Raw genomic sequence first — 25,405 nt, 5'->3', positions numbered from 1 at the left:
TGTCTGTCAGTGTGTGTGTGCAGGGGGAGGATGGAGGAGGGGTATTCAGCTTTCTGGTGTTCTCTTCATTCTGTACACTTCAACAAAAAATTCAGTCTGTCTCTTATTTTGTATCAGACTGTTCAATGCTGCTTTTTCCTAAATTATTGGTTTATATCTGAATATGACTCTGTAGTTCTGACTTCAACTACGTGGAGGTTAGACCTGCTGTTTGTGCAGTGCATCTGTCTGTAGTGTGCCTTTGTTACCCCCATTGTACACCACATAAAGACTGAGAGTGTAAGGAATGGTGTTACTGCTGCACAGGAAGCTAATTTATTGTGTGGGCACAGCATAAACTGGGTTGAGGAAGATCAGGCATATGGGGACAAAATTATTATTTTTTTCTTTCATGAAACTTGGCATACAGATAAGGGTTTATATAGTGCAAATTTAGTTTGAGATGTGAAACGTGTGGGGCATGTTTGTATAGAAATATAAATTTATTGTTTTTATCAAATGATTTTGCTGTAAAATATGTTAATCCATAAAACAATCCCATTTATACAGCCTCTGTATAGAAGTGTAAGATTTAATGGATATGGAATTTCAAACGAGTCATAGTAAAACTGAATTGCATATTAATGAAACTACATTTTTAAACATCATTTCAATGATGTCTTACCCCTGTTGTAACAAGAATCATGAATTAATTTTTTTGTAACTAGCAGGTTAACAACCAAGGGCCCGTTTCATAAAAGCGATTTGTGATGATTCGCAATCGTAAGCACCTCACAAATAATAAAAAAAAGGGTTTCATAAAACTTTCGCAGTGTTGCAACATTGCCGATTTTCACCAGAAAACTGACAGCCAGACAGCAGCTGCAAATAGCAATTTTCTGTGCAGATCCTATTAGAACATATAATGCCGCTCATACTACTAACCAAAACTACAACTCAAATCCTCTTGATGCATATACGACTCAGAATTAATATCAAAGTATGGATTGACAAGAAGGGATATAACTAATCTTAGGGCGGTCAAACATATCACGCCAAGGCATCCCAGAGTGCTGTACAAAGTTAAAAACAAAATAAAATAGTTGTGTATTTTCTGATCTCAGATCGATTAGGAACATACGGAGGCCCTAATTCGTGAAGGGCCTATAAGTTATTACAGCAACTTTAAAATCAATTCGGTAGATCACTGGTAACCAATGTAAGTACCGAAGCACTGGAGTATGTGTTGAGAATGACGACAGTTCTATCTGCTTTTCTTTTTTTGCTCTCAATACCAGCAACAGCTACTTTACCAGTTATATTTAGATAATTCCTCCTTATTTGAGGTCTTTTTCATCTCTCTTCTTCTTTTTCCCTTTTAATTTCATTATACTTGCTAGATGTATCAGTTTTTTCATATTTCAGGTTCCGTTCTCTTCTCCACCCCTAAAGCATTTACTGCATCCGTGATTATCTGCCACTTGTCTTTGTTAGTTGAACTTCCAGACAACTTGCCAAGTAGAACAGATCTGTGTTGGCCAGCCATTTCTAGAATTGTATCAATTTCATCTTTGAAAAAAAATTGTTTTCCTTTGCACCCCTGCCATTGTGTAATGACCTGATCGAAGTGCTTTATGAAACGCACGCACCGACAACCTCTGCGTCCCACGCAACCATGTCGCAATCGCAGGACTTTTATGAAACGGGCCCCAAGTATTCTGTCAGACCAACCAATATTTGGATGATGTACTTGGCACAGAAACATTTTTTATTACAAACACATTGAGATTGCCTGTTTTAATTGTAGCAATTTTTTTTTTTTACTTAGCATTTTGCTCACCTTACTGAGGAAATAGTGTGTTTTTTGTTTTTTTGTTGTTGTTTTTCACAAATCAGTGAGTTACCGGTATGTACATTTGAAACCATGCGCTGGTCCCATTCAAAAAAGTCACATCAAAGTGAAATTCTGGAGAACCTCCTAATTCAAATACAAGAACTTGAGTTTTAAAACCAAACCTTTGTTTAAAATAGCCCTGAAACCACAGTAGTCTAGCTAAATAGGGCAGCAGTGTGGAGTAGTGGTTAGGGCTCTGGACTCTTGACCGGAGGGTTGTGGGTTCAATCCCAGGTGGGGGACACTGCTGCTGTACCCTTGAGCAAGGTACTTTACCTAGATTGCTCCAGTAAAAACCCAACTGTATAAATGGGTAATTGTATGTAAAAATAATGTGTAAAAAATAATGTGATATCTTAACAATTGTAAGTCGCCCTGGATAAGGGCGTCTGCTAATAAATAAATAATAATAATAATAAATTAGAGGGGAAATGAAAGTGGTTAATTTCCCCTTGTCCTGTCTAATTTATAAACCTGAAGTCACCCACTCCTCAACCACCCATACTGTGAAACTTTGCATCTCTGTGGAGGAGCCCTGTGTGTACATGTTCAGAATAGCTGCAGGCTAGTTGCTTATGAGTGTAGGGCTGGTATGCAGACAGGCATACTAATTAGTTTAGAAAAATTATCAACAAGGGGGACCAGAGCCTGCTTGCTTTCTTTCTTTGCAGCTCTAGCTTTGGGACAAAGGATGGGAGTGAGCTTGCTGAGCTTATTGAGATGCAACACTGAGTGCTTTGGGGCTGCTGAGGGAAGCAGGGAGCAGTAGAAGGAGAGAAGAAAGGAAAGGGCTTCTATGAGAATACTGTAAACATGCAGTGATGGAGAGATAACGGAGTTAGCATGAGGGCAGGGACAAGAACTAGGCTGTTGGGGGCACGGGCCAACGTAACATGGTTAAAGGTGTAATAACTAATGTTTTAACCATTGGGGTACATCGACAAGGGTTTAAAACCACCAAACTAAAGGCTTTGAAAAACATTTCTGATGTATCTTTTTGCATTACTTTCTCACCATGTTATTTTATTAAATATAGCAAATTTCAATAAAATTCAATGTCAACAAATGTAAAGTGTTAGACGCTGGTCACAAAAATGTAAGATCCAAATATATAATGGGAGGGGGGTGTAAACTAGACCTCGGAGCTGTAATAGATTCATCGCTGTCACCACCCACACATAGACTCCAGTTAAAGAGGGAGATGTGGTGTACTTAACAGTCTATATACAGTACAATTATGATTACCACAATCAATTATTTAATAAAGCCAACTGATAGACAGTCTAGAGTAGATAAGTGTGTTTTTTCCTAACCAGTCAAAGCTGAGGCCATTGGAGGGTAATGGGCCTCTGAGGTTTTGTTCCACACACACATGCATTGTATATTAGGGATTTTGTGTTCTGCAATGCTAATTTGTTAATGTTTTGTGGCCTCCTATACACACATATCGCCCTCTGATGGGCATGGAGCAAAAACATAATAGACTCATTGCCCTGCTCCAAATACTGCATTAACTTCATTCAGCATTCCCTTCAAAAGTGGTTTCTTTATAACAGCGAATGGTTTTAGCTTCTCTTACATTTGGTAGGATTACATTTAGTATTAATCATGTTTAAAACTTTAACATGTTGAAAATGTTTGTAACACTTTTTTTTTTTATAAACATGTGTACAGCCTTTACTTGTTTAAGGAAAATAATTTTTAGAAATACTGAATATAAAATAAATGGACCTTAACTGTACACCTACATTGAGTTTAGGCGAATCTCTAAATGTTTACCGCTACTTTTTAAACGTTTTGATATTAACACCCCTAATAACAACCCTGCGTATGAAACATCTTTGGCGCATCTTATGGGAATACAGTACATACATTAAATAATAAACACCCCAAAGTAAGATCTCTGCTGAAAAATAATTTATCTTGAACCTATGTTTTACCAATTATTTAAGTATTGCAGTGGCTTTTTGACAAAGATTTGTTAAGTGATTTATAAAAAAAATAAAAAATATGTACAGGGCTCGAAATTAACGGCGGCCGTGCGGGAAGTTGCCGTGAGTGCCCTTGTCAATTGCTATAATGCCTGTCAAAATGTACGTCTATTCACAGCCATTATGACCGCAGGGCCCTTTCAGCTACAGCAACTAGAGATGCCTGCATTAGAGTCAAACAATAACATGGTTACGTGATTTGCGTGGATGTCCCATCAGTGGGGGAAAAAACAGCGAATACGACCTTTTCAAGCACATGGATTTCTACCGAGTGTAATGGCGCCATCTCAGAAGTATGGATGCGCCGAATCCTGGATTCGTATTTTTTTTTAGCAGGGTTTGGTTTCGGCCGAATACTTACGCCCATACGCACATCCATTTTAATATATCCCTCCAATGTGTGCGGTTCTTCTTTAAATAAAAGACATGAATCGGGTATTGAACGTAACTTTTGTATATAATAACACCACGTTTGATGAACTCTGTCTCGGCTCTCAACTCCCTATTACTGGTGGCGCACACACTAAACACGTCATGCAGCTGCTGAATGCAAACATAACCCTGTATGCAACAGCACATTCACATCATGTTTGAAGTTATGCAGTAAACCTTTAATATATAGTAATGGCAAACTGTTGCAGACTTTTGTGCTTTGTTGCTTTGTCTGAGACGTGTTCAAGAGATCATACTGAGAGAAAAAAAAATCAGTGCACAGAAATATATATTTTTTGTAACTTTACAACTGTCAGATGTGCAAGACGTTGTTGAACAATACGCTTTAGTAAATAAAGTTTTACGTTACTGTAATGTGCCAATACAAGTTGAACCATTTGGGAACTATTATCTTTTATTAAAATCATTTTAAAACTATTTTGTAGCCTATATTATGTGTTTTACACACACGGTGCATTTAAATCAACGTGGGTTTTATTTCGCAGGGAAATTCAAGTCACTCATCACGGTAATTTCTTCCTCATAGCTCTCAGATAGGGTTGTCAACAGGCTCCAGACTCTCGGGACACTTTAAGGCAGGTCAAGTTTTTTGAACTCGCCTCTCTAAACTGCAGTGTATTCGACATGTAAAGTGAGTGCGAACTACTTGAGAGCCTTGTAACAACGATTAATCATATTGCTTGAATTTTTTTATACAGTAAACACTATCAAAATAGAGCAACACCATTATTATAGATAACTTTGCACTCACCTGCACTCTTTCATTTAACCTTGTGACAGCAGGTAATGTTTCTATTTGTTTAATATTTCTTGCTTCACACAGTCCCGCCCAGTCAGAGACTCAAAGCCAAAAGCCTTTCTTGTAAAGGTAAAGTAAACAGTTCTGTATTTTGACGTTTCTATTGTGGGGGGAGGGGGCTAGTGGTATTGTCATGAGATCATATGGCCTCATGTGATCCCATTCATAAACCATCGTCACGTCATTTTCCAGCATGACAATGCACGACCGCACACAGCCCGGGCCACCACAGCTTTCCTCACTCAGAACAATATTCATGTACTTCCCTTCTGTGTGTGTGTGTGTATATGTGTATGTGTGTGTGTATATATATATATATATATATATATTGTAAACGATCTGCACCCACTTGGGTTCGTTGCCCCTTTAAGAATCGACCCGGCACACAAATGGATTTTTAAGCGCGTTTGCGCAATTTTTTAATAAACAGGAAACAAACAAAATACACAAAATCAAAATAACACCTAGCTCTTCTGGAGCACTAACTCGACTTTCAGGAAACACCCTGACTAACGCGGGACAGCTAAGCTGTTTACCCGTCTTCACAAACACACTGGTTTCACACAGCACTTACTTTTTCCCTTATTTGGCTACTCGGAGACAGCGCACCTACTGCCTCCTTCCACTCAGCAGCCCCGAGCAGACTGCTTGTTCTCCTTTTAAACTTCCGCACCTGGATCTAATTTTTAATAATGCCCAGGTGCGGATAATAATTAATAATAAAACAATTAAACAATAAACAAAACAATAAAGCAACACAAAACGGTGCATTCTCACAAGTTTTTTTTTTTTCTTGCAGGGAGGTTAACCCCCTCCCTGCCGTCTCTCACAACCCGCTATCTTACATATCCCCCCCCTTGTCTTTCCAAGACACCGGCCATGAGACGGCCACCTCCTCCCCTAAAACACAACCACCCACCCTCGAGTCCATAAATGTCAATTTTCGCCCTCCTCCACGGGCGAACTCGAGGGTGGATCGGTCCACGTCCTGGGTCAGCCAGGTAGGGACCGCGCACCGGCGACGAGGGACCCCACCGGTTTGTCAGGGGCGACCGGCACGACGACCGGGGCACTGGAGGCTGCAGTAGCGGGCAGAGGTCTGCAGCTGGGACCCAGTGCAGCGACGTCCGGTCATCAAGGGGGAGCGACGCAGCGACCAGGGGGAGCGTACGCGACGTCTGGGAGCAGCACAGCGACGTCTTAATGTCCGGGAGGAGCGGAGCAGGGGACCAGGTGGAGAACTGTGCCCGATCCTGCCGACTCCTGGGCTCCAGGTCAAGTGAAGGGAGGTCCAGGCTAACCGACAGGGTGTCCAGGAGCAAGGGGTGAGGGACTGAACGCAGCGACACCGGACTGGACCGTAGGGGTGGTGGTCGGGGCTGTGGTGGAGGTACGCTCGTCACCTCCTCCCTAGGCTCCGGAAGCGGCAGCTCCTCCCCTCTGGGCTCTGGCAGCGGCAGCTCCTCCCCTCTGGGCTCTGGCAGCGGCAGCTCCTCCCCTCTGGGCTCTGGCAGCGGCAGCTCCTCCCCTCTGGGCTCTGGCAGTGGCAGCTCCTCCCCTCTGGGCTCTGGCAGCGGCAGCTCCTCCCCTCTGGGCTCCGGCAGCGGCAGCTCCTCCCCCTCTGGCTCTCGGGACGGTAGCTCCACCCCCTCTGGCTCTCGGGACGGCAGCTCCCACTTTTGTAGCAGCCGCTCCAGTTCCGTTGGCTCCCGCTCTTGTATTCTCAACGGGGCCCCGCCCAGCTCCTGTCTCTGCCTCTCCATCTTCTTAATCTGCTCCATCTGAGCAGCGGTGTTTTTATTGAACATCTCAATTAATTCTTTAAAATCCATTTGGGTCTCCAGGGGCGCCCACAATCGCTGCCACCAAATGTAAAAGATACTCACTCACTTGAGTTCGTTGCCCCTTTAAGAATCGACCCGGCACACAGAAATGGATTTTTTTAAGCGCGTTTGCGCAATTTTTTTAATAAACAGGAAACAAACAAAATACACAAAATCAAAATAACACCTAGCTCTTCTGGAGCACTAACTCGACTTTCAGGAAACACCCTGACTAACGCGGGACAGCTAAGCTGTTTACCCGTCTTCACAAACACACTGGTTTCACACAGCACTTACTTTTTCCCTTATTTGGCTACTCGGAGACAGCGCACCTACTGCCTCCTTCCACTCAGCAGCCCCGAGCAGACTGCTTGTTCTCCTTTTAAACTTCCGCACCTGGATCTAATTTTTAATAATGCCCAGGTGCGGATAATAATTAATAATAAAACAATTAAACAATAAACAAAACAATAAAGCAACACAAAACGGTGCATTCTCACAAGTTTTTTTTTTTTCTTGCAGGGAGGTTAACCCCCTCCCTGCCGTCTCTCACAACCCGCTATCTTACAATATATATATATATATATATATATATATATATATATATATATAATATATATATATATGTGTGTGTGTGTGTATGTATATATATGTGTATATAATATATATATGTGTGTGTGTGTGTAAAAATTATATATATACACACACACATTATATACAGTATATATTTGTGTGTGTGTATATATATAATTTTTACAATAAACTGGTAATACAATAGGATATGCTTTTTAGTGTTTCTTTTGTGGTAAAGTCAGTGATTTGCCTTGGCAAACAGAATTCTAAAGTCTTTGTTTAAATGTCGTGAAGGTGCGTTTTGCAGACGTCTTTAGAAAATGAAGGGGGTTTCACAATAAAAGGAAATGTTATTGATATCGACTTCACATAAGGACTAGCAAGTTTCAAAAGGTAATGAAGTTACCTTAGGACTAGTACCACAATTTTGTTAGTTTCTAACCCTGCTTCCGGAATTGACTTCCAGCAAACCCAGAACCAAGATACTTTTCTCTGTCTACACCCCTATTAAATGAAAGAAAACAAATACCATTTTCATTTCCTTTCCTATAACGTGCTCTGCGGTATCTCCACCAGATTGATTAACTTTCCCACTGTACATTTTATCCAGGCTTGTCTCAGGTAAGTGAAGAAGTGGGAGTATTGTCTTTCCATTGTCGACACACTGATGTGCTCATACGCTTTACAACATCCGTTCTATGTTAAAAGAACAGCCTTGAACACATTTACTTTCGCTGTACTTTCGAGTTTGTAGTAGGCATTCTCACACAGGTAGTCTTTATTATAGTCCCCCACAGTTTTGGTTTATTTTCTCAATTGATTTTTACAACCTGATCAAACTTTTGGGCTGCTAAAGGACTGGCTGAAGTATAACGCACACACATAATAATCCTTATGTGGGCAGTGTAAAGCAGTAGACTGTTAATACAGTTAAGATGCTTCATTATGAAGACCATGCAAACATTAATATCAAACACCTTGTCATGGCTCCTTCACAAATGGTCTCTGATTTGGGTTCTCTCTTTTATAGTTCCGCTCAAGTCAAACAGATTCGCTTTACCAAATGCACTCAAGCTTGGTAACACATTTCTCACTACAGCTTCATTGTGAAACAGTACACTTAAAATACTAAAGCTGTACAGTAATGCAAATAATGTTTTTTAACCGTTGAACATGGCAATTTTATTTTTCACATGTTTGGTCTTACATTTACGGTCTTAATCTCTTTGCACTGGCAGTTTAAAAATAATACAGGGATAAGTATAAAGCTGGAATTTTTATTTTTTTTTGTCAGCGGCTTGCAGTGCTGGATCTTTGGGGTGAATTTAGAGATCTATTTGAGAGACACAAGATTAAGTACCTACAGCATTCTGCTATACAATTAAGCAGAGATGTATTATTCACAAAAATAAATGAAAAATTTGCTGGAACAATGAATCATATATAGATCACACTGTGATGGAGTGACCAGCTCACCACACTGGGGAGACCACAGCAAACAGGTGTGTGGCCAGTAGGGTCCAGTATATCGAAATGAGGAGAAACCGTTCCTAACCTGCAGGACCAGCACAGCCAACTTCTTACAGCCCGTACTCAAACCTGCACTTTCCTGACTGCAACTCACACAGCACACCACAAGTGAGCCGCTCTCGGATTAAATAATTTCAATGGTATAAATATAGCATGTAACAGTTGTAGGAAGGAGGAGAAGTAAATGACTTGCAATTTTGTACTGTGCTAGTCTTCACACTTGTTTCAAAACAGAAAGCTCAACTTGTATCTCAGCTATTAACTCACACTGTACCATTAGGTTAATACAAGTGTGTACGTAGTATTGGACTCAACATACTAATCTTTATGCTGTCCATGTACTGTACATCAACATTGTTATGGCATTTTTCCCCCAAGTTGGGGAGGGGAGAGGAGTGGGTTAGACAATCACTTGGTATGTTATGAGTTTTAAATTACAAGGAAGGGAGAATCTAGCCAACTGGTTGGAGAGCTTATCAGGTTTGGACAGCAAAACAGAACTGGCAGCCCTGTGACCCAAATCCCCACAATCCTGTAAGCGAGAAAATGTTCACTTCATTAATCTTACCCTGTCCCAAGGGCTTGTCACTTTCTTTAGAAGTGTGCTGACATATGCTGTACATAATTTTGTATAGGTTGCAAGAGCAAAATGATCTTGAATTATGATCTTGTGTGTGTGTGTGTGTGTGTGTGTGTGTGATACTGCAGTCCTCCAGGAGTTCTCATTATACTGTATTACAGGTGCAGTGACAGTGTCCTGTACAGATTTAAAAATGCTTTACAGTGGAATTTCCTCTAGAACACTGTTTCCCAAACTTTTTGATTGGCAAACCAAATGAACACAGGAATAATTAACTCACAACCAAAAATTATTCACTATTTGGTATTTTAACTGAAATACTTACTTTTTAACCAATCAAAAAGCAACGTTTAATTTGTGTGTAACCACACTATATAAGCATTCAGACTTTAGTAGTTACAGGTTGCTAAAATGTTTGCTTTTATCAAATTAATTATTAGTTAAAAAAAAAAAAATGTATTAACTAACATATTGTAACGACAAGGCAGACAAACCTGCGGGAAGGGGGAGGAGGGCGTGTGCCACTTCTACAAACATTCTACGAAGGGTCCCCTTTGCGTGGATAACGGAACTGCAGCCGATTGCAAACATGAATTTGCAGGAGAGCTCCCATGGGGGCACAAATCACAAAATAGTTATTACCACCCCCACTCAATGGCTAACGTACTAACAGTAAATTTACTTTGTTCAGCTGATTGCATACATGCCTCCGCTGAGAGCATTTTAATGCATTCAAATAATAGACTGCAGTCGCTATGTAAAATATACCCCCATCAATTAAAAAAAAAAAAAAAACATTAGCACTGTTAACAACACACAATTTACAGAATTGTGGATACAAGTTTTTATAATCAATTGGCAAATCAGAGCCTTAAAACCATGTAGTATTTACTACATGGTTAAGTGTGGAGTAGTGGTTAGGGCTCTGGCCTCTTGACCGGAGGATTGTGGGTTCAATCTCCAGTGGGGGACACTGCTGCTGTACCCTTGAGCAAGGTACTTTACCTAGATTGCTCCAGTAAAAACCCAACTGTATACATGGGTAATTGTATGTAAAATAATAATGTGATATTTGTATAATGTGATATCTTGTAACAATTGTAAGTCGCCCTGGATAAGGGTGTCTGCTAAGAAATAAATAATAATAAATAATAATATTTAGTTCTATAAGTCATTATGTGACACCAGCTTGGCACATTCACTATAAAGACACAAATACAATATCACAATCATTAATTCAAAACGAACAAGGCAGCTTGTCACGTCGTGGCAAGAAATTGACAGTTTTACTCCATTGAAAGAAATGTAACCTTTTGTCTTACTCAGTTGGAAGAAGGAAACATGGGCAACAATAGTTTGTTCACAGCGCTGCCTTCCATTTTATGAACTCCGTGCCGCGTTCGTTTAGTCTTTCTTCAAAATCTCCAGTGCTCGTGTCATTCTGCGTCCTTAACAATTGAACGTCTCTCTTCTTGGGATCTTACTGTAAAACGTATTTTCCTCGGGTCACATATAATTTCAGATTCAACTAAAGCCATCATTGAACACACTAAAATCATTGAACACACTAAAATCATTGAACACACTAAAATCATTGAACACACTAAAATCATTGAACACACTAAAATCATTGAACACACTAAAATCATTGAACACACTAAAATCGCACAAATTCGAACTGCTCCAAATCCACGCAGCAGTCACTAGCGCTTCTGTGGACTTAAATGTATTTATTATGCTTAAATGTGTTTATATTTCTCAAATAATACGAATATGCAAAATGGGCGTCACGGTGGTGTGGTGGGTAGCACTGCTGCCTCACAGCTCCAGGGTCCTGGGTTCAATTCCAACCTCGGGTCTGTCTGTGTGGAGTTTGCATGTTCTCCTTGTCTTCGCGTGGGTTTTCTCCGGGTACTCCGGTTTCCTCCCAGTCCAAAGACATGCTGGCTAGGTGGATTGGACTCTCTAAATTGCCCCTTAGTTGCCCTGTGATGGACTGGCGTCCCGTCCAGGGTGTAGTCTCGCCTTGCACCCTATGTCTGCTGGGTTAGGCTCTGGCTCACTGCAACCCTCTATAGGAAAAGTGGTTACAGATAATTGATGGAAAATGCAAAATGTTTTTTTAGCCTTTGGGAATTATTGGTGAAGCCATGCCCCACTTGCCTCGGCTGACGAGCCGCCACTGTTGCATTTATTTTATTGAACAGCTCTTGTAAAAGAGCATTTGAGACCAAAATACAGGCGTGGATTGAAATAGAAGATAATTGAATACCAGTGTGGTTAATTACTTATTATTATTTATTTCTTGGCAGACGCCCTTATCCAGGGCGACTTACAATTGTTACAAGATATCACATTATACATTATTTCACATTATACAGATATCACATTATTTTTACATACAATTACCCATTTATACACTTGGGTTTTTACTGGAGCAATCTAGATAAAGTACCTTGCTCAAGGGTACAACAGCAGTGTCCCCACCGGGGATTGAACCCACAACCCTCCGGTCAAGAGTCCAGAGCCCTAACCACTACTCCACACTGCTGCCCTTTACTTACCAATTAGATCATTAAATAATTATATAGATAAACATCATACATTATTAAAATACAACGTATATAAAATATATGTAAGGAAAAACAGATAATTCATTTATTTAAAAAAAAGTCAAATATGAATTGAATAATGTACATCAAGGAAACAAACCCAAAATTTACCTCCATGTTGCAGTCAGTAACATGGAGTCAGTTGTGCAGTTGTTTGTTTTTTGCAGTATGCATTGTAACCAGGTAGGATACATTCATCTCCTTCTCTGAGACAGTGACTGATTTTAAGAATGTCTTACTGTTTAGTTAATTGGTCTCCTTTCTTGTGGAGAAACTTGTCATTTCCCAATGTAATCTGGATGCCATGTCTCAAGATGCCGAAGCCTTAGGTTTCGTGAGCCGGTACTTCACAACGAATGACACATGAGGACGCGGATCATTCTCATCACCAATGTAAGAAAAACTGGAGTTTATATTAGACAGTAATTGCAATTTTTTGTTTTGTTTTTGTTTCTTTGAGCTGCAAGTAGGATTAGACATTTTTTGTTTTCCATCCATTAACAACTGTTTTCAAAATCCCAAGTAACCCCACGTAAAATGTCACCTTATACTTTTATTTTTTTGGTTCATATTTAAAGCAGAAGACTGGTGATAAAACAATACATTGTTTACATAATTATTGGTAATGATTTGTATGCAAATTATATTTATTTTGAATATAAGCATAAGAAGTTGTATAGTGAAACTAAATGGTGTGCACTGAACGTCATATTTTTTAGATTGTTTGGCGACCCATCAGAAACCTTGACCCGCTTTGGGAAACGTTACTCTAGAAGATTAACGATATCAAATTATTTGGAGAAAAATTACTTTTTAGTTTAGCTTCTTGAGCTTGGGTAATGCCCAATTGTTTATTTTTTTAAACCCAGGCAGTGGGCAATAGTGCATTGTGCGCAATGAGAGGGCAAACAAGAAGTTTAAATGGTTCCAAAGTTTATTAAACCACAAATTCAATAGAGAGAGGGGCCTAGAGACATAAAACACAGGTTGTACAATTAGCGTCTGGTGCAATCATACTAAAAGTTTGGCAGATACGGCCAACTAGAAAGAAAAAAAAAAAACGGTGTCTTTTACAGATATAACAAACACCATCTCAAGTCTACAATGGAGGCCTGTAGATTCAACTCGTTAATCCTTTCACTGAGGTAGCTTAATACAGGACGGCAACATGAAGTGATCCAAACAGGAAAAATAAAACAAAACAATAAAAACTGATTTGGTTCAGTCCCGAACAAAGCAAAAACAAACTGCAGTCCAATAAACGCTATATTCAAGTGACAAAAAAGGAGGAAGACACAGTCCTTTATCCTGAAGCAAGTAAAACAGACTATAACCCAGCAAACTCTAGATCCAAGCGCCAAAAAAAGGAGGAAGACACAGTCCTTTATCCTGAAGCAGGAAAAAGTAAAACAAAGTAAAAAGCAACAAACTTAACAGTTTCTCCTCGTTCCGGTCTCTTCCTCTTTCTCAGTGTCAGTCACCTCACGTTCCTCTCCAACGCTTCCTCTTACTCCCTTACTCTAGTGTACAACCCCTTAATGTTTGTCGGGCTCTCTTTTTAAAGCGCAACCATCATTGTCCACAGCCCGTGGTGATTAGTTTTAGCCGAGTAAGGGACAGTGGCAAAAGTAAAAAAACGAAAAAACAAAAGGCACTACACTAGAACAGTGCTTGTGTATTCCATTGAAACCCCCAGGAGAGGAGACAACTGTATTAGCACCCTACACTTAATACAAGAGAATTCAAGAAAACATGTTAAATACAAGCATATAGTAAACGTTAGTGCCACTAATTAATGACAAAGACCAAAATACACAATTTCTGCTAGTTTAACAAACAATCTTTATAATTTTTATTTAGTTTATTTTTATTTTATTTTTTTTACAGCACTTAAGCAATTTCAAGTATGTGTTCATGATAAAAGTATTGGCACCTTTACATTTAGTCTGTATAAAATTAATAGAACTAATATAAAAAAGAAATTTGTTGAACACCATTCCACAGTAATTAAACTGCACTGGAAAGTCAATAGTCATTAAAAGAGGTGGTGTATATTGTTTTTGCAGCTGCAGATACCTTTACAGAGTATGAGTATGCTGCATTGGGATGGGATGATGAACTATGCAACGATGTGGTAGGAAAACCCCAAGTAAATGCTGCTGCTTTACTGCTCCCAGGAGTGCCTTGATGTGGAAACCAAATGCATTAGTATAGCATGTTAGTAAAATAAGCAAGTAAATATTATTACTGTGCTGAAGCAACAACAGACTCGACCAGAGTTCATCCCATCACTAACTTCAGCATCTTTCCTGTCTGATGTGAGTGATTTAGATTCTCTTAATCTGCTTTTGATTAAGACAAATAGGCGCAATTACCAGAGTGCATGGAGTCAGGGAGGCTGTCCCTTAAAGGGACGCTTTGCTCTATTGGTGCTTTGGGCCCTGAGCAGAGTCTGAGAACTGATTAGTGCATTAGTTCAAAACATTTTACAGGTGGCTGCACTTTCAGTCTTTTGATCCACTGCAGTGAAGTATCCAAACTCTGAATCGTTGCAGCCACACAAAAGCAGGTACTGCTCATACGCAGTTTTGAGGATTTATCTGTACTGCAAAAGGTTTAGGTGCTAGTCCAATAGCGAGCATGGTGAAAGTGATTTTCAGGCTTTGTCCCACACAATTGTATTGCTAAAACTTATAGATAGTTACATGTTACAATCTTTTTGTCTGTAATACTGTGAACAGGCTGGCTGTAGGGGTGATGTCAGGCCAGAAAGAAACACACACCCAGACAGGCAGTACTGTGGTTGAAACTGAGACGCTGCAGCGCTCAGTTTGTTTAATGAAACAAATAAAGGTTTTAAACAGAAAACAGCACACGGCACTTGACGTCAAAATAAACAGACAAACAAAACGAACAGACACTAACACTAAACACAAAACAAGTACGGTGTTGGTGTTTCCAGCACTCGTAGCAGTTTATTATTATAATTATTATTATTGTTATTATCACCACGTTTACCTCCTCTCTCTCTCCCGTTCTTTCGCCCTGAACACAACCCTGAGTGATTAAAACGTGCATCTATATATACAGTTGTGCCGGGATTCAATTACTAATTAATTAATTCACTTGAATCCCAGCATGTGAACTCATTCTGTGCAACCCCATGCCAACATATTACGTAATTTAAATGCACGTGAAGTGAAGCGCAATCCCCGTGCCTAAATACAATTATACATTTTAAACACTCGTGCTCATTACCCACATTATATCCCGTGTACCAACTACAATACACCAACATTAACACACTACATGCAACATATAACACACAAATGCACACAGGGGCGGGGCACATTGCCACAAATACAAACTTTATTTCATAAAAACAAAAGGAGGTCATTCAGCCCATGAGTGCTCGTCAAGTTCTTTATAGCTGGTGATCACAAAACTTTGTCAAGTCGGTCTTAAAGGATCCCAGCGATTCAACATTAACAACATGACTAGGTAACCCATTTTATACCATTGCCACTCATGTGAAGAAGGGTCTCCTCTCCTCTGTCCTAAGTCTATCTCCACTTAATTTCCAAATGTGGCTTCTGGTCCTGCATGTTTATGTGCTGTGCTTTAAGTATTCACTAGGGTTAACCTTGTCAGATTGTGCCTTCCTACTGTACAACACAACTTGTTAGGTTTTCCTTGGCTTAATTACCACTTTAAAAAAAAATAGTGCTGCAGATCCAGTCCAGTTTAATTGCAAAATATGTATTCCATCTTGAGTTTAACACATTAAACCTGGCTGATTTTCAGTACCAGTATTCTCTTGCCAGTAATACACAGAACTGGCACTGTTTATGAATAAGTTCTGGTATTATTTGTACATGTTCCAAATGTATGTGTGTGTTTTCAGTCTACTCATTTTTTACCTACAATGTATAGAGGACTTTCAAAAATAGAAATATAACCCGTCGTGAGGCCGTAACCAAGCTCTTTAACACAGCTATGTATATCAAGTAACATGTATATATATTTAAGTGACATTTAAATGAAGTGTAGTATATCAGCCCAAGATCAGTTTTACTATCACTGAGGCAATGTAACTGCACTGTTCCCCGCTCTGGAGAAAATAAGAAAATAGTGGTTAAGTTATAAGTCTTTGGAATATGAAAACGTCACAGCTATACTGCTTTACACAACAGCTGTTCATTATTTCCTTATTCCCACCCTCCCGAGCCATTGGTTTGTCAACATTCAGACTGAACCTGCCCCAGGGATCCATAACAAATGGCTATTAATTAGAAAGCCGAGTCGACCTGAGAACAAAAAATGAAAATGCAACACAACAGAACAGTTTTGAAATTGTGCATTGTTGAATTTGCCGAAATGCATGGCGGTCGCATTGCTGAAAAACAGTACGTGACTGGAGACGGAACAAAGACAAACCTAGTATGGCGAAAGAAAAACGAGCTGATAGAGGAGGAAAGTGTTAATGGCCCGAGATAGAAAACATTTTGTTTGAATGGAGTACTGTTTAATGACTTTAAGAAAATACTGTAACTGTTAATTATTACTTTTTAAATCCATTCTGTCAGTGGGTTACACTGTTACTGCTGGAATTTACAGTATTGTAGTAGTATATCTTTTTGATTTATTTTGATTGCACTTAAATTTTCTTGACCCAATTATTTAGAAATGTTGAAAAATGTAATAGTAGTAGCAGTTTACCAAAAACTAAAAAACAACACTGTAAAATTATTAATGGAATAAAATATAGCAGACAAGTGTTATTTTGAAACTAAACCTGTGTATTTTTCTTTATTTATCAGTGTTGAGCATGTTGGGAAATTGTTAAAAAAAAACCAAAAAAAAAAAAAGTATTTTAAACACAAAAAAGGTGTTTTCCTAAAAATTAAGTCTCAAAAAGGGGGGAGCGACTTTTATGCCAGTGCGACCTGTACAACGATTTTTATGGTAAATGTCAAAAGCATAATTTGATTATAGTAATTTTTGTAAAACATTTTTCTTTCTGGTTTATAAACAATCTCTGTTCTATTAAAAGGTCATACAGAACTGCATATATACAGTGGTTTGCAGAAGTATTCACCCCCTACCAATAATGTCACATTTTGTTGAATTATAAATAATTTCTGCACAGTTTTTCAAACAAACTTTTTTTTTTTTATTCAAAGCTGTAGTGGTTAAACTGAACACTGTTATATGAGGAGGAGGTTAAATGTCAGCAAAACTTGCAAAGAAAATGTACAAAATGAAATTTACTGGTTGCATAAGTGTTCAGGCCTTTAACCCTTTGCTGCTAATTTCGTAACTTTTGTTACGATGACAAAACACGTCATATCTCAGCCGTCCAACCAGCAATTTAGTTTTTTTAAAGTGTGGGTCATAGCCATGACTACGGGGCTTGTCGTGATACCATTGGTTTAGGGCTAGGGTGGGCGGGACAGATAATATTTTGATTACAAGGACGAGTCTCTGCTGGCGCTATTACGACTGAGTGCACAGCAGATTTGAAGTTCTGTATCTCTGGTTTTACAACTCCACGAGTGCTAATCTACTTATCATCTAAACGGTAAGTACTTGGGCTAATTGGACATATTGTTTTTTTTAAAACTTTATATTTGTTTGTTTTTTTCTGCTGAGTACATCTGCAGTGTTTATTTTTTATTTTTTATTTTTCCCCCCAGCTGTGTCGTGTGTGTGTGTGTGTGTGTGTGTGTGTGTGTGTGTGTGTGTGTGTGTGTGCGCGCGCTTGCTTCCTCGGACAGGGCTAACTTTTATGACTGCAGACAAGAGTAACTACTGTACCAACATCACTTTTTTTACATAAACACCTTTCTTATAGTTAGTTTCACATATACATTTTTTTATTTTAGACTTGTTTTTCCATTCTTTTAACTTGTTTCTCCTCAGGAGAGAAGGCAAAACTAAAGAACAGAGAGACATTATTTAGCTGTAGTCACTATTATTTAGCCGTGTATTTTATTATTGGTTTACTTTTACTGTGTGTGTGTGTGTGTGTGTGTGTGTGTGTGTGTGTGTGTGTGTGTAAAGAACAGTCATTACACTATGTAACACAATTTTTGTTCCTGGGTAGTAAGTGTTATTTCCTAATTGCTTATGCCTCAAAAGTATAGAAAATGGCTATTATTCCCCACAAACTTTGCTTTTGTGACCAGGACAGTGATATTTTGAAATTTACCTATTTTCAATGAGAAAACGGGCAAATTTGTGTCTTTTCGTTCACATAAAGTCAGAAAAAAACAACATATGAATCCAAATTAACATGTATTTATACTAAAGTAACACAAAAATGACTACAAAAGATTTAGAAGTGAGTAGTTTTTCAAGATTTACAATTATACTGTAAATCACTTTCACAATCAGCCCCCAAATGTAGTCTCCCACCATGTTCTTGTTATACTATCCTTGGTAGCAGCGTTCAATGTCCAGTATATCCTGGTGGAAGCGCTCGCCTTGCTCCTCCGAGTACGCTCCCATGTTCTCCTTGAATTTATCAAGATGAGCATCAAGGATATGGACTGAGGGACATCCTACAGCCCATTGTGCCGTAGTTCTTCACCAGAGTCTCAACCAGCTCCACATAGTTTTCGGCCTTGTGATTGCCCAGGAAGCCCCGAACCACTGCGACAAAGCTGTTCCAAGCCGCTTTCTCCTTACTAGTGAGCTTCTTGGGGAATTCATTGCACTCCAGGATCTTCTTTATCTGTGGTCCGACGAAGACACCGGCTTTGACATTTGCCTCAGACAGCTTAGGGACGAAGTCTTGAAGGTACTTGAAGGCTGCGGACTCCTTATCTAGAGCTCTGACAAATTGTTTCATAAGGCCCAATTTGATGTGCAGTGGTGGCATCAGCACCTTCCGGTGGTCCACCAGTGGCTCCCACTTGACGTTGTTCCTCCCCACAGAGAACTCGGTCCGCTGTGGCCAGTCCCGCCTGTGGTAGTGCGCCTTGGTGTCCCTGCTGTCCCAAAGGTAAAGATAGCAGGGAAACTTGGTAAAACCACCACCATTTTGAAGTCTCCTATGACCTCCCAACTGTACTCATCATACTTCAAGGCGTCCAGCAAGGTCTTGATGCTGTTGTAATCCTCTTTGAGGTGCACCGAGTGAGCCAGGGGAAGAGACGGGTACTTGTTACCATTATGGAGGAGCACGGCTTTGAGGCTCCTGGATGAGCTGTCAATGAAGAGGCGCCACTCATTCTGGTTACAGGCGATTCCGATTGCCTCGAACAGACTGGTCACATTGTGGCAGAAGCAGAGCCCATCTTGATGGGTGAAGAAGCTGGAAAAAGGTTGGTGACGCTTCCTCTGATCTGCGACTTGCACACTTTCATCCAACAAGATCCACTGCTTGAGCCTAGACGTCAAAAGCTCGGCATTGGACTTGGTGAGACCAAGATCTCTAATCAAGTCGTTGATGCCTTTTTGGTTGGGGTAGTATGGGTTTCTCTCCTCAGCTCCACCTCTGAAATTGTCATCTGGATCTACAACGTCTTCCTCACTCTCTGACTTGCTGCTCTCTTCTAAAGACGGCTGCTCTCTCTCCGGAGGAGTGGGTACGGGGAGCTCATGGCAGTGTGGCACCGGGGCGATGGATGAAGGAAGGTCCGGTTACGTGATAGCAGGTGCATTCTTGCCAGTCCGACGTTTGGAAGGGTCCACCATGCAGAGGTGGGTTCCCGCCCAATTCTTGGGATAGCGAACTTCATGGCTCTCTTTTCCCCTCTGTACCATCCTACAAAATACATTTATTTCACCCATGACTAATGTGTAAGAGATTCTCGCAACATTTTTCATATATGATATATTTTTTCAATAACATTGAAAATTGTAAAACATTTTAAAATTAAAAACTTTTACAATTTAAAAAATTAACAAATTTTATAACATAAAATTCCGAGCAACAATTGTCCATCTTACCTTCCAGAGTTTTTTTGCAGTGCTCGCAGGTGAAATGAGGTGCCCAGGGTTTGTCTTGATCCCCGACAGGCATGCCGAAATATGCCTTGTAGGCCTCACACATCTTAGCAGATGCTTCCACGGAGTACTTTTTCGCTCTTGTCTTGATAAATTGGCCGCAGACATAGCAAAATGCGTCTGCCGGATGCTTGCAGCCTCTTGATGCCATCTCAAAAAAATGCAGATATGTATCCACTTAGGCAGCTGGAACTAAACTGAACTGGTGGGCTTCAGGCCCCTGTATTTATACTACTATTTATATTACTGGAAAGTTCTAGAAAGTTCTAGAAGTTACTCCAAGTTTACTCAGCACTGAATCTATCTGGAATGTTCTGGAAAATAGGTAAATTTCAAAATATCACTGTCCTGGTCACAAAAGCAAAGTTTGTGGGGAATAATAGCCATTTTCTATACTTTTGAGGCATAAGCGATTAGGAAATAACACTTACTACCCAGGAACCAAAAAAAAAAATAATAATTGTTACAGTGTTATTATTAGTGTACTTTATTGTGTGAAAAAGGATGGAGAATTATTATTATTATTATTATTATTATTATTATTATTATTATTATTATTTATTAATAATTTGTATTTATTTTAATGTGGGTGTGTGTAAGCCAGAAAATGGATGGAGACAATCAGCTCTATCATCTGGTTCAGCCACTGAAGAGGAGGGCGGCCCTGACTGAGGAGGAGATCGAGGGCATGGACACCATGGAGGAGGACCTCCCTGATGAAGAGCTGCTGCAGGAGGATGAGGAGGAGAATGATCTGGAGGAGCCTCAGCCCAACACTTCAACTGCAGGGTAGTTTTGAAGATAAATAAATACAGCACAATGTAGAAGGTTTTTTTTGTCTCCCTCTCTCCCAAATAAAATTCTTAATATCAAAGTTTTATTTGTAATTATATATATATATATATATATATATATATATATATATATATATATATATATATATATATATATATAATTTCAAATAAAAAAATAAACATTTTACTTGACAACTTGTGTGTTATTTCTTTATTTTTCTTTATTATTCTTTAGTTACAATATACTGTGGTTTTTTTTTTGTTCTTTTTATGAAACTTGGAAAGAGGTTGAAATTGGCAGTTTTTAAAAATTGTATTTATTATTTTACATTTGCCATTCGGAGGTTGATTTTTTTTGTAAAATACTATGCATTGTAAAAGCTTATCTAGCTCTGCAACTGTTCAAGATATTTCAATTCTGATTTCAGGTTTCAATTCTGATTTCAGATTTGAAATCCATGGAAAATTTTGCAGCTACGATATGCTCTCACTTGGAAAGAGGTTGAAATTGGCAATTTTTAAAAATATTATTTATTTGTCATATTTCGATAATTTTTTGGGAGGTGTAGCTCATGAAAAAAAAAAAAAAATCACCCCACAACAAAATAAATTACTTGGCTGGAAAGATCTACTTCATGCCTTTCTGTAGGTATATTGGGTTTTAATTTCTGATTTAAGGTTCCAAAACTACAAGCGCTTAAACAGAAAGTGTTCATATTTATGATCAAATATGGTCATTCCCCGTAGGCAGCATAGGGTTAACCCTTTGTGGTCCATTTATTCAGCACGTCTCAGGCGCGTCATGTCCAATTTATTTTCATACGCGCAGTTTATTTTAGACGCGCTGTTTAAATTGTATTTTTTTCACAGTAAAACAGGTTCAAAAGGCACTGCATATCAACAGGACATTCAGTACTGCATCTCCAGCCCTGCCCCACCCCTTGTTCGCTGTATTTTTCACATACCTCTTCATAGTCGTGCATACTGATAAATCATCTCCCGATCACTCGTTTTATCACCATGGATGCAGAAGGAGCTATCTTGTTTGTTTAGGTCTGTGTTATCTCTGTGGTGCCGGGGTTATGTGTATTGCTCAGATACTCCCATTTGTTTTGTGTTTTTTTTTCGGCTTCTCTCGGCTCCTATTCGTCTCACTCAGCCATTGAATGGTGTTCTCGGCTTGTAGTGTCGGACCTGGTCCGACATAGTACCGCAGAGGTTTAGTCAGTACTTGGTAGAAGCACCTTTTGCCGCAATTGCTGCTTTTTGGATAGGTCTCTACTAGCTTTGCACAGTACGATGGTGAAATGTTTGCCCGTTCTTCATGGGAAAATTGCTCCAGTTCTGATATGTTTGTTGGTGATCGTTGATGGACTGTAATCTTCAAGTCTCGCCATAAATTCTCGATTGGATTCAAGTCAGGACTTTGACTGGGCCACACAAGAACATTAATTCTCTTCTTGTTCAACCACTCCAGTGTGGCTTTGGCTTTGTGCTTCAGGTCATTGTCCTGCTGAAATGTGAATTTCCTCCCAAGTTTCAAAGTCTTGGCTGACTCTAACAGGTTTTCCTCAAGGATTTGCCTTTGCGTTTCACCATCCATTCTCCCCTCTGTCCTGACAAGCTTCCCAGTCCCTGCTGAAGAGAAGCATCCCCATAACATGATGCTGCCACCACCATGCTTGACATTTGGGATGGTGTTGACTGGGTGATGTGCAGTGATGGGCTTGTGACAGACGTAACGCTTGGAATTTAGACAGATAAGTTCAATTTTTGTCTCATCTGACCACAAAACCTTTTTCCACATCTGCAGTATCATCTTTGCTTACAATTGTAAGTCACCCTGGATAAGGGCGTCTGGTAAGAAATAAATAATAATAATAATAATCTACATGCTTTTTCACAAACTCCATATGTGCTTTAAGATGAGGCTTTTTGAGTAATAGCTTCTTTCTTGCCATCCGTCCATACAGGCCAGCTTTGTGTAGGGACCGGCTAATTGTTGATGTGTGTTCACTGACTCCCATCTCAGACACAGAACTTTGCAGATCTCTCAAGGTCATTGTTGGTTTCAGAGTGACACCCCGAACCAGTTTCCTGCTTGCCCGGCTGCTCAGTTTGGGAGGGCGACCTGATCTGGGTAGTGTCTGGGTGGTATGATGCATCTTCCACTTCTTAATGATGCACTTCACTGTGCTGTGAGGGATAATCAGCACCTTTTGAAATTGTCTTGTACCCTTCTCCTGCTCTGTGCCTCTCTACCACTTTATCCCTGACTTGTTTCAAAAGCACCTTGGTCTTCATGGTTGCTTTGTTGGATGCTATGTGAGTTGAAGCTTGAAAGTCTTTATATACCTGAGAGAAGTTTTCTACAAGTTAAACCACTTTGAGTACACACAGGCTGAAACCATTTCACTAATTTTGTGACCTTTCAACAAATCATTTGCACCTGAGCTGATTTAGGGCTGCAGTAGCAAAGGGGTTGAATACTTATGCAACTGAGATTAATCTGTTTTTTCTCTGTAAATCTTACTTTTTTATATTCTATATGCATTTTTGAACTTTGTCAATGTGGAGTAGTTTGTGTAGATTCTACATGTAAAGTAGTGTCTTGGAGTACGCTCAGATGCCAACAAAATGTGACAACTTTGCAGGGGGGTAAATACTTCTGCAAACCACTGTATGTATTTTTTCTTTGGTTTGTTTGCTGAGTGTTTTTTATGTAAGGGATAAACCACGATAAGTGTTGAATTTTAGCTTTTGCCCATTTTATAATTTTGAACAGGCTTAACCGTTTAACAACAACATAACAGCTGCTTGTGAATCACAAGTTGTGATAAGGCCTCCTGCAATATACCAGCAGCCCAGATTACAGTATTAACACCATCTGTGAGCCCACCTTTACAATTGGAGTGGTTGGAGCTGTAGTCACTTATCTCTTTTCATTGGCTTTGAGACTGCAAGTCCACTGAGGTTTGATTGAAGCAAATTGGACTTGTACCTCCTGTAGACATATTGGTAAATACAGTGCCAACAGTGTGAACCCAGTGTGTACAGCTATGGCCAAAGATTTTGCTGTGTAAAATTAACACATTTTGTGTCATAGTCAAATGAAACCTGCTTAATAATGTTACGTTAACGTATTGAATTACATACCGCTTTGTGGGTTTTTTTTTTAATATACAACGAAAAACTAACAAAAAAAATGTGACATTTCAAAATCTAACATGAAATACTGTACTACTATTTTATGGCTTCCGGTGGACTACTGCGATATCATTTTGTAGTTTCTTTGATTACATGACGAATAAAATATCTTAATTATGTTCATATAGTTTATTTGTATTTTTATTTAATTATGTCTCAATCCAAAAATTCTAGATGATACAAAACTTTTGGCCATAGCTGTAGTAGCAGTAATACATCACATGGTGTGTTGCAATAGCATGTGTTCAGCATAGCTTGCATTATTTTTAAAGCTGCAACAACATAAAAAATCTTATTGGTGAATAGGTGTCAAACAGTGCATGGTTTTATGGAAGCTGTGTTGGAGATATAAAGAAACAAGAGTGTTAAACAAATTCTGTATTGTGAGCATACTTGAGAAGAGAAAACTGCTGAGCATAGCTGAAAGGTACGCTGTTATCAAGGAGATGTTTTTCTCCTCAAGACAAGGACTTGATAAAATGCGGTACATTTTACCTTGTTGTATGTTCTGTCTGGAACAACATTGTACCTAACGCCAAGAAAAGCCCTGTTCACACTTGCATTTTTATACCGGTATCGTTGCTGAACAGTATTGCAATGTCTGTTCACACTGGAGTTGTTCTCAGTGTGGTACCGGTATAACTGTATCGATACGAAACCCAGACAAGAGCAAGTTTCATACCGGTACAGCTGCGATATGACGGGAACAATTCGAGTGTGGACAGGTGGATCAGTGGACAAAGGAATAGATGAGTCTGAGGCATGCACACATTTACACCAAATATGATATATTACCAAGATTCTCAACTCCGCATTTACTTCTGTTATGCTTGTATTATTATTTGTTTTTATTTACAAATAAGTTACAGCAATAAATGATTGAAGTGAAATTCAAATGAATGGTTAAAAACTAAAAACATATAGAAACTGGCGGCCAATACCAATAAATGCAAGTTTTTAATTGCACCCATCCACTCAAGTACTGTGTGACACACTCATCTCGGTTTTCTGCGCATGTGCCATCTCTGGTACTGCGTTCAGAAAAGTACATTTTTTGTATAAATTACAGTATGTCATCATTACCACGGGTTAAGTTTTTGATGAAGACACCCTGAGCAAGAGTAAAGCAGACTTTTTTATATTTTTAAACATCGATA

At 39.3% G+C, this 25,405-nt stretch overlaps 1 protein-coding gene across 3 annotated transcripts in view; it reads left to right on the top strand.

Moving 5' to 3' along the window:
* Positions 1 to 25,405, top strand: part of LOC117409042 (attractin-like) — a 184,420-nt gene that overhangs the window by 131,611 nt on the left and 27,404 nt on the right. The window contains exon 27 of one of the 3 annotated variants that reach the window (XM_059003785.1): positions 20,852 to 21,089. The exons of 1 other annotated variant lie outside the window; for it this stretch is intronic. In XM_059003785.1, the coding sequence (XP_058859768.1) occupies positions 20,852 to 21,040 (189 nt within the window). In that variant the 3' untranslated portion in view covers positions 21,041 to 21,089. Of the gene's footprint in view, positions 1 to 20,847; positions 21,090 to 25,405 lie in introns of those variants that run through there. One more of the 3 variants, XM_059003790.1, reaches the window with a different exon arrangement.

This window comes from Acipenser ruthenus, chromosome 2, assembly GCF_902713425.1.
Source record: "Acipenser ruthenus chromosome 2, fAciRut3.2 maternal haplotype, whole genome shotgun sequence".
Lineage (NCBI taxonomy): Eukaryota > Metazoa > Chordata > Actinopteri > Acipenseriformes > Acipenseridae > Acipenser > Acipenser ruthenus.
Note: the sequence above shows the minus strand (reverse complement) of the source record. Positions and strands in the feature narration are given on the sequence as shown.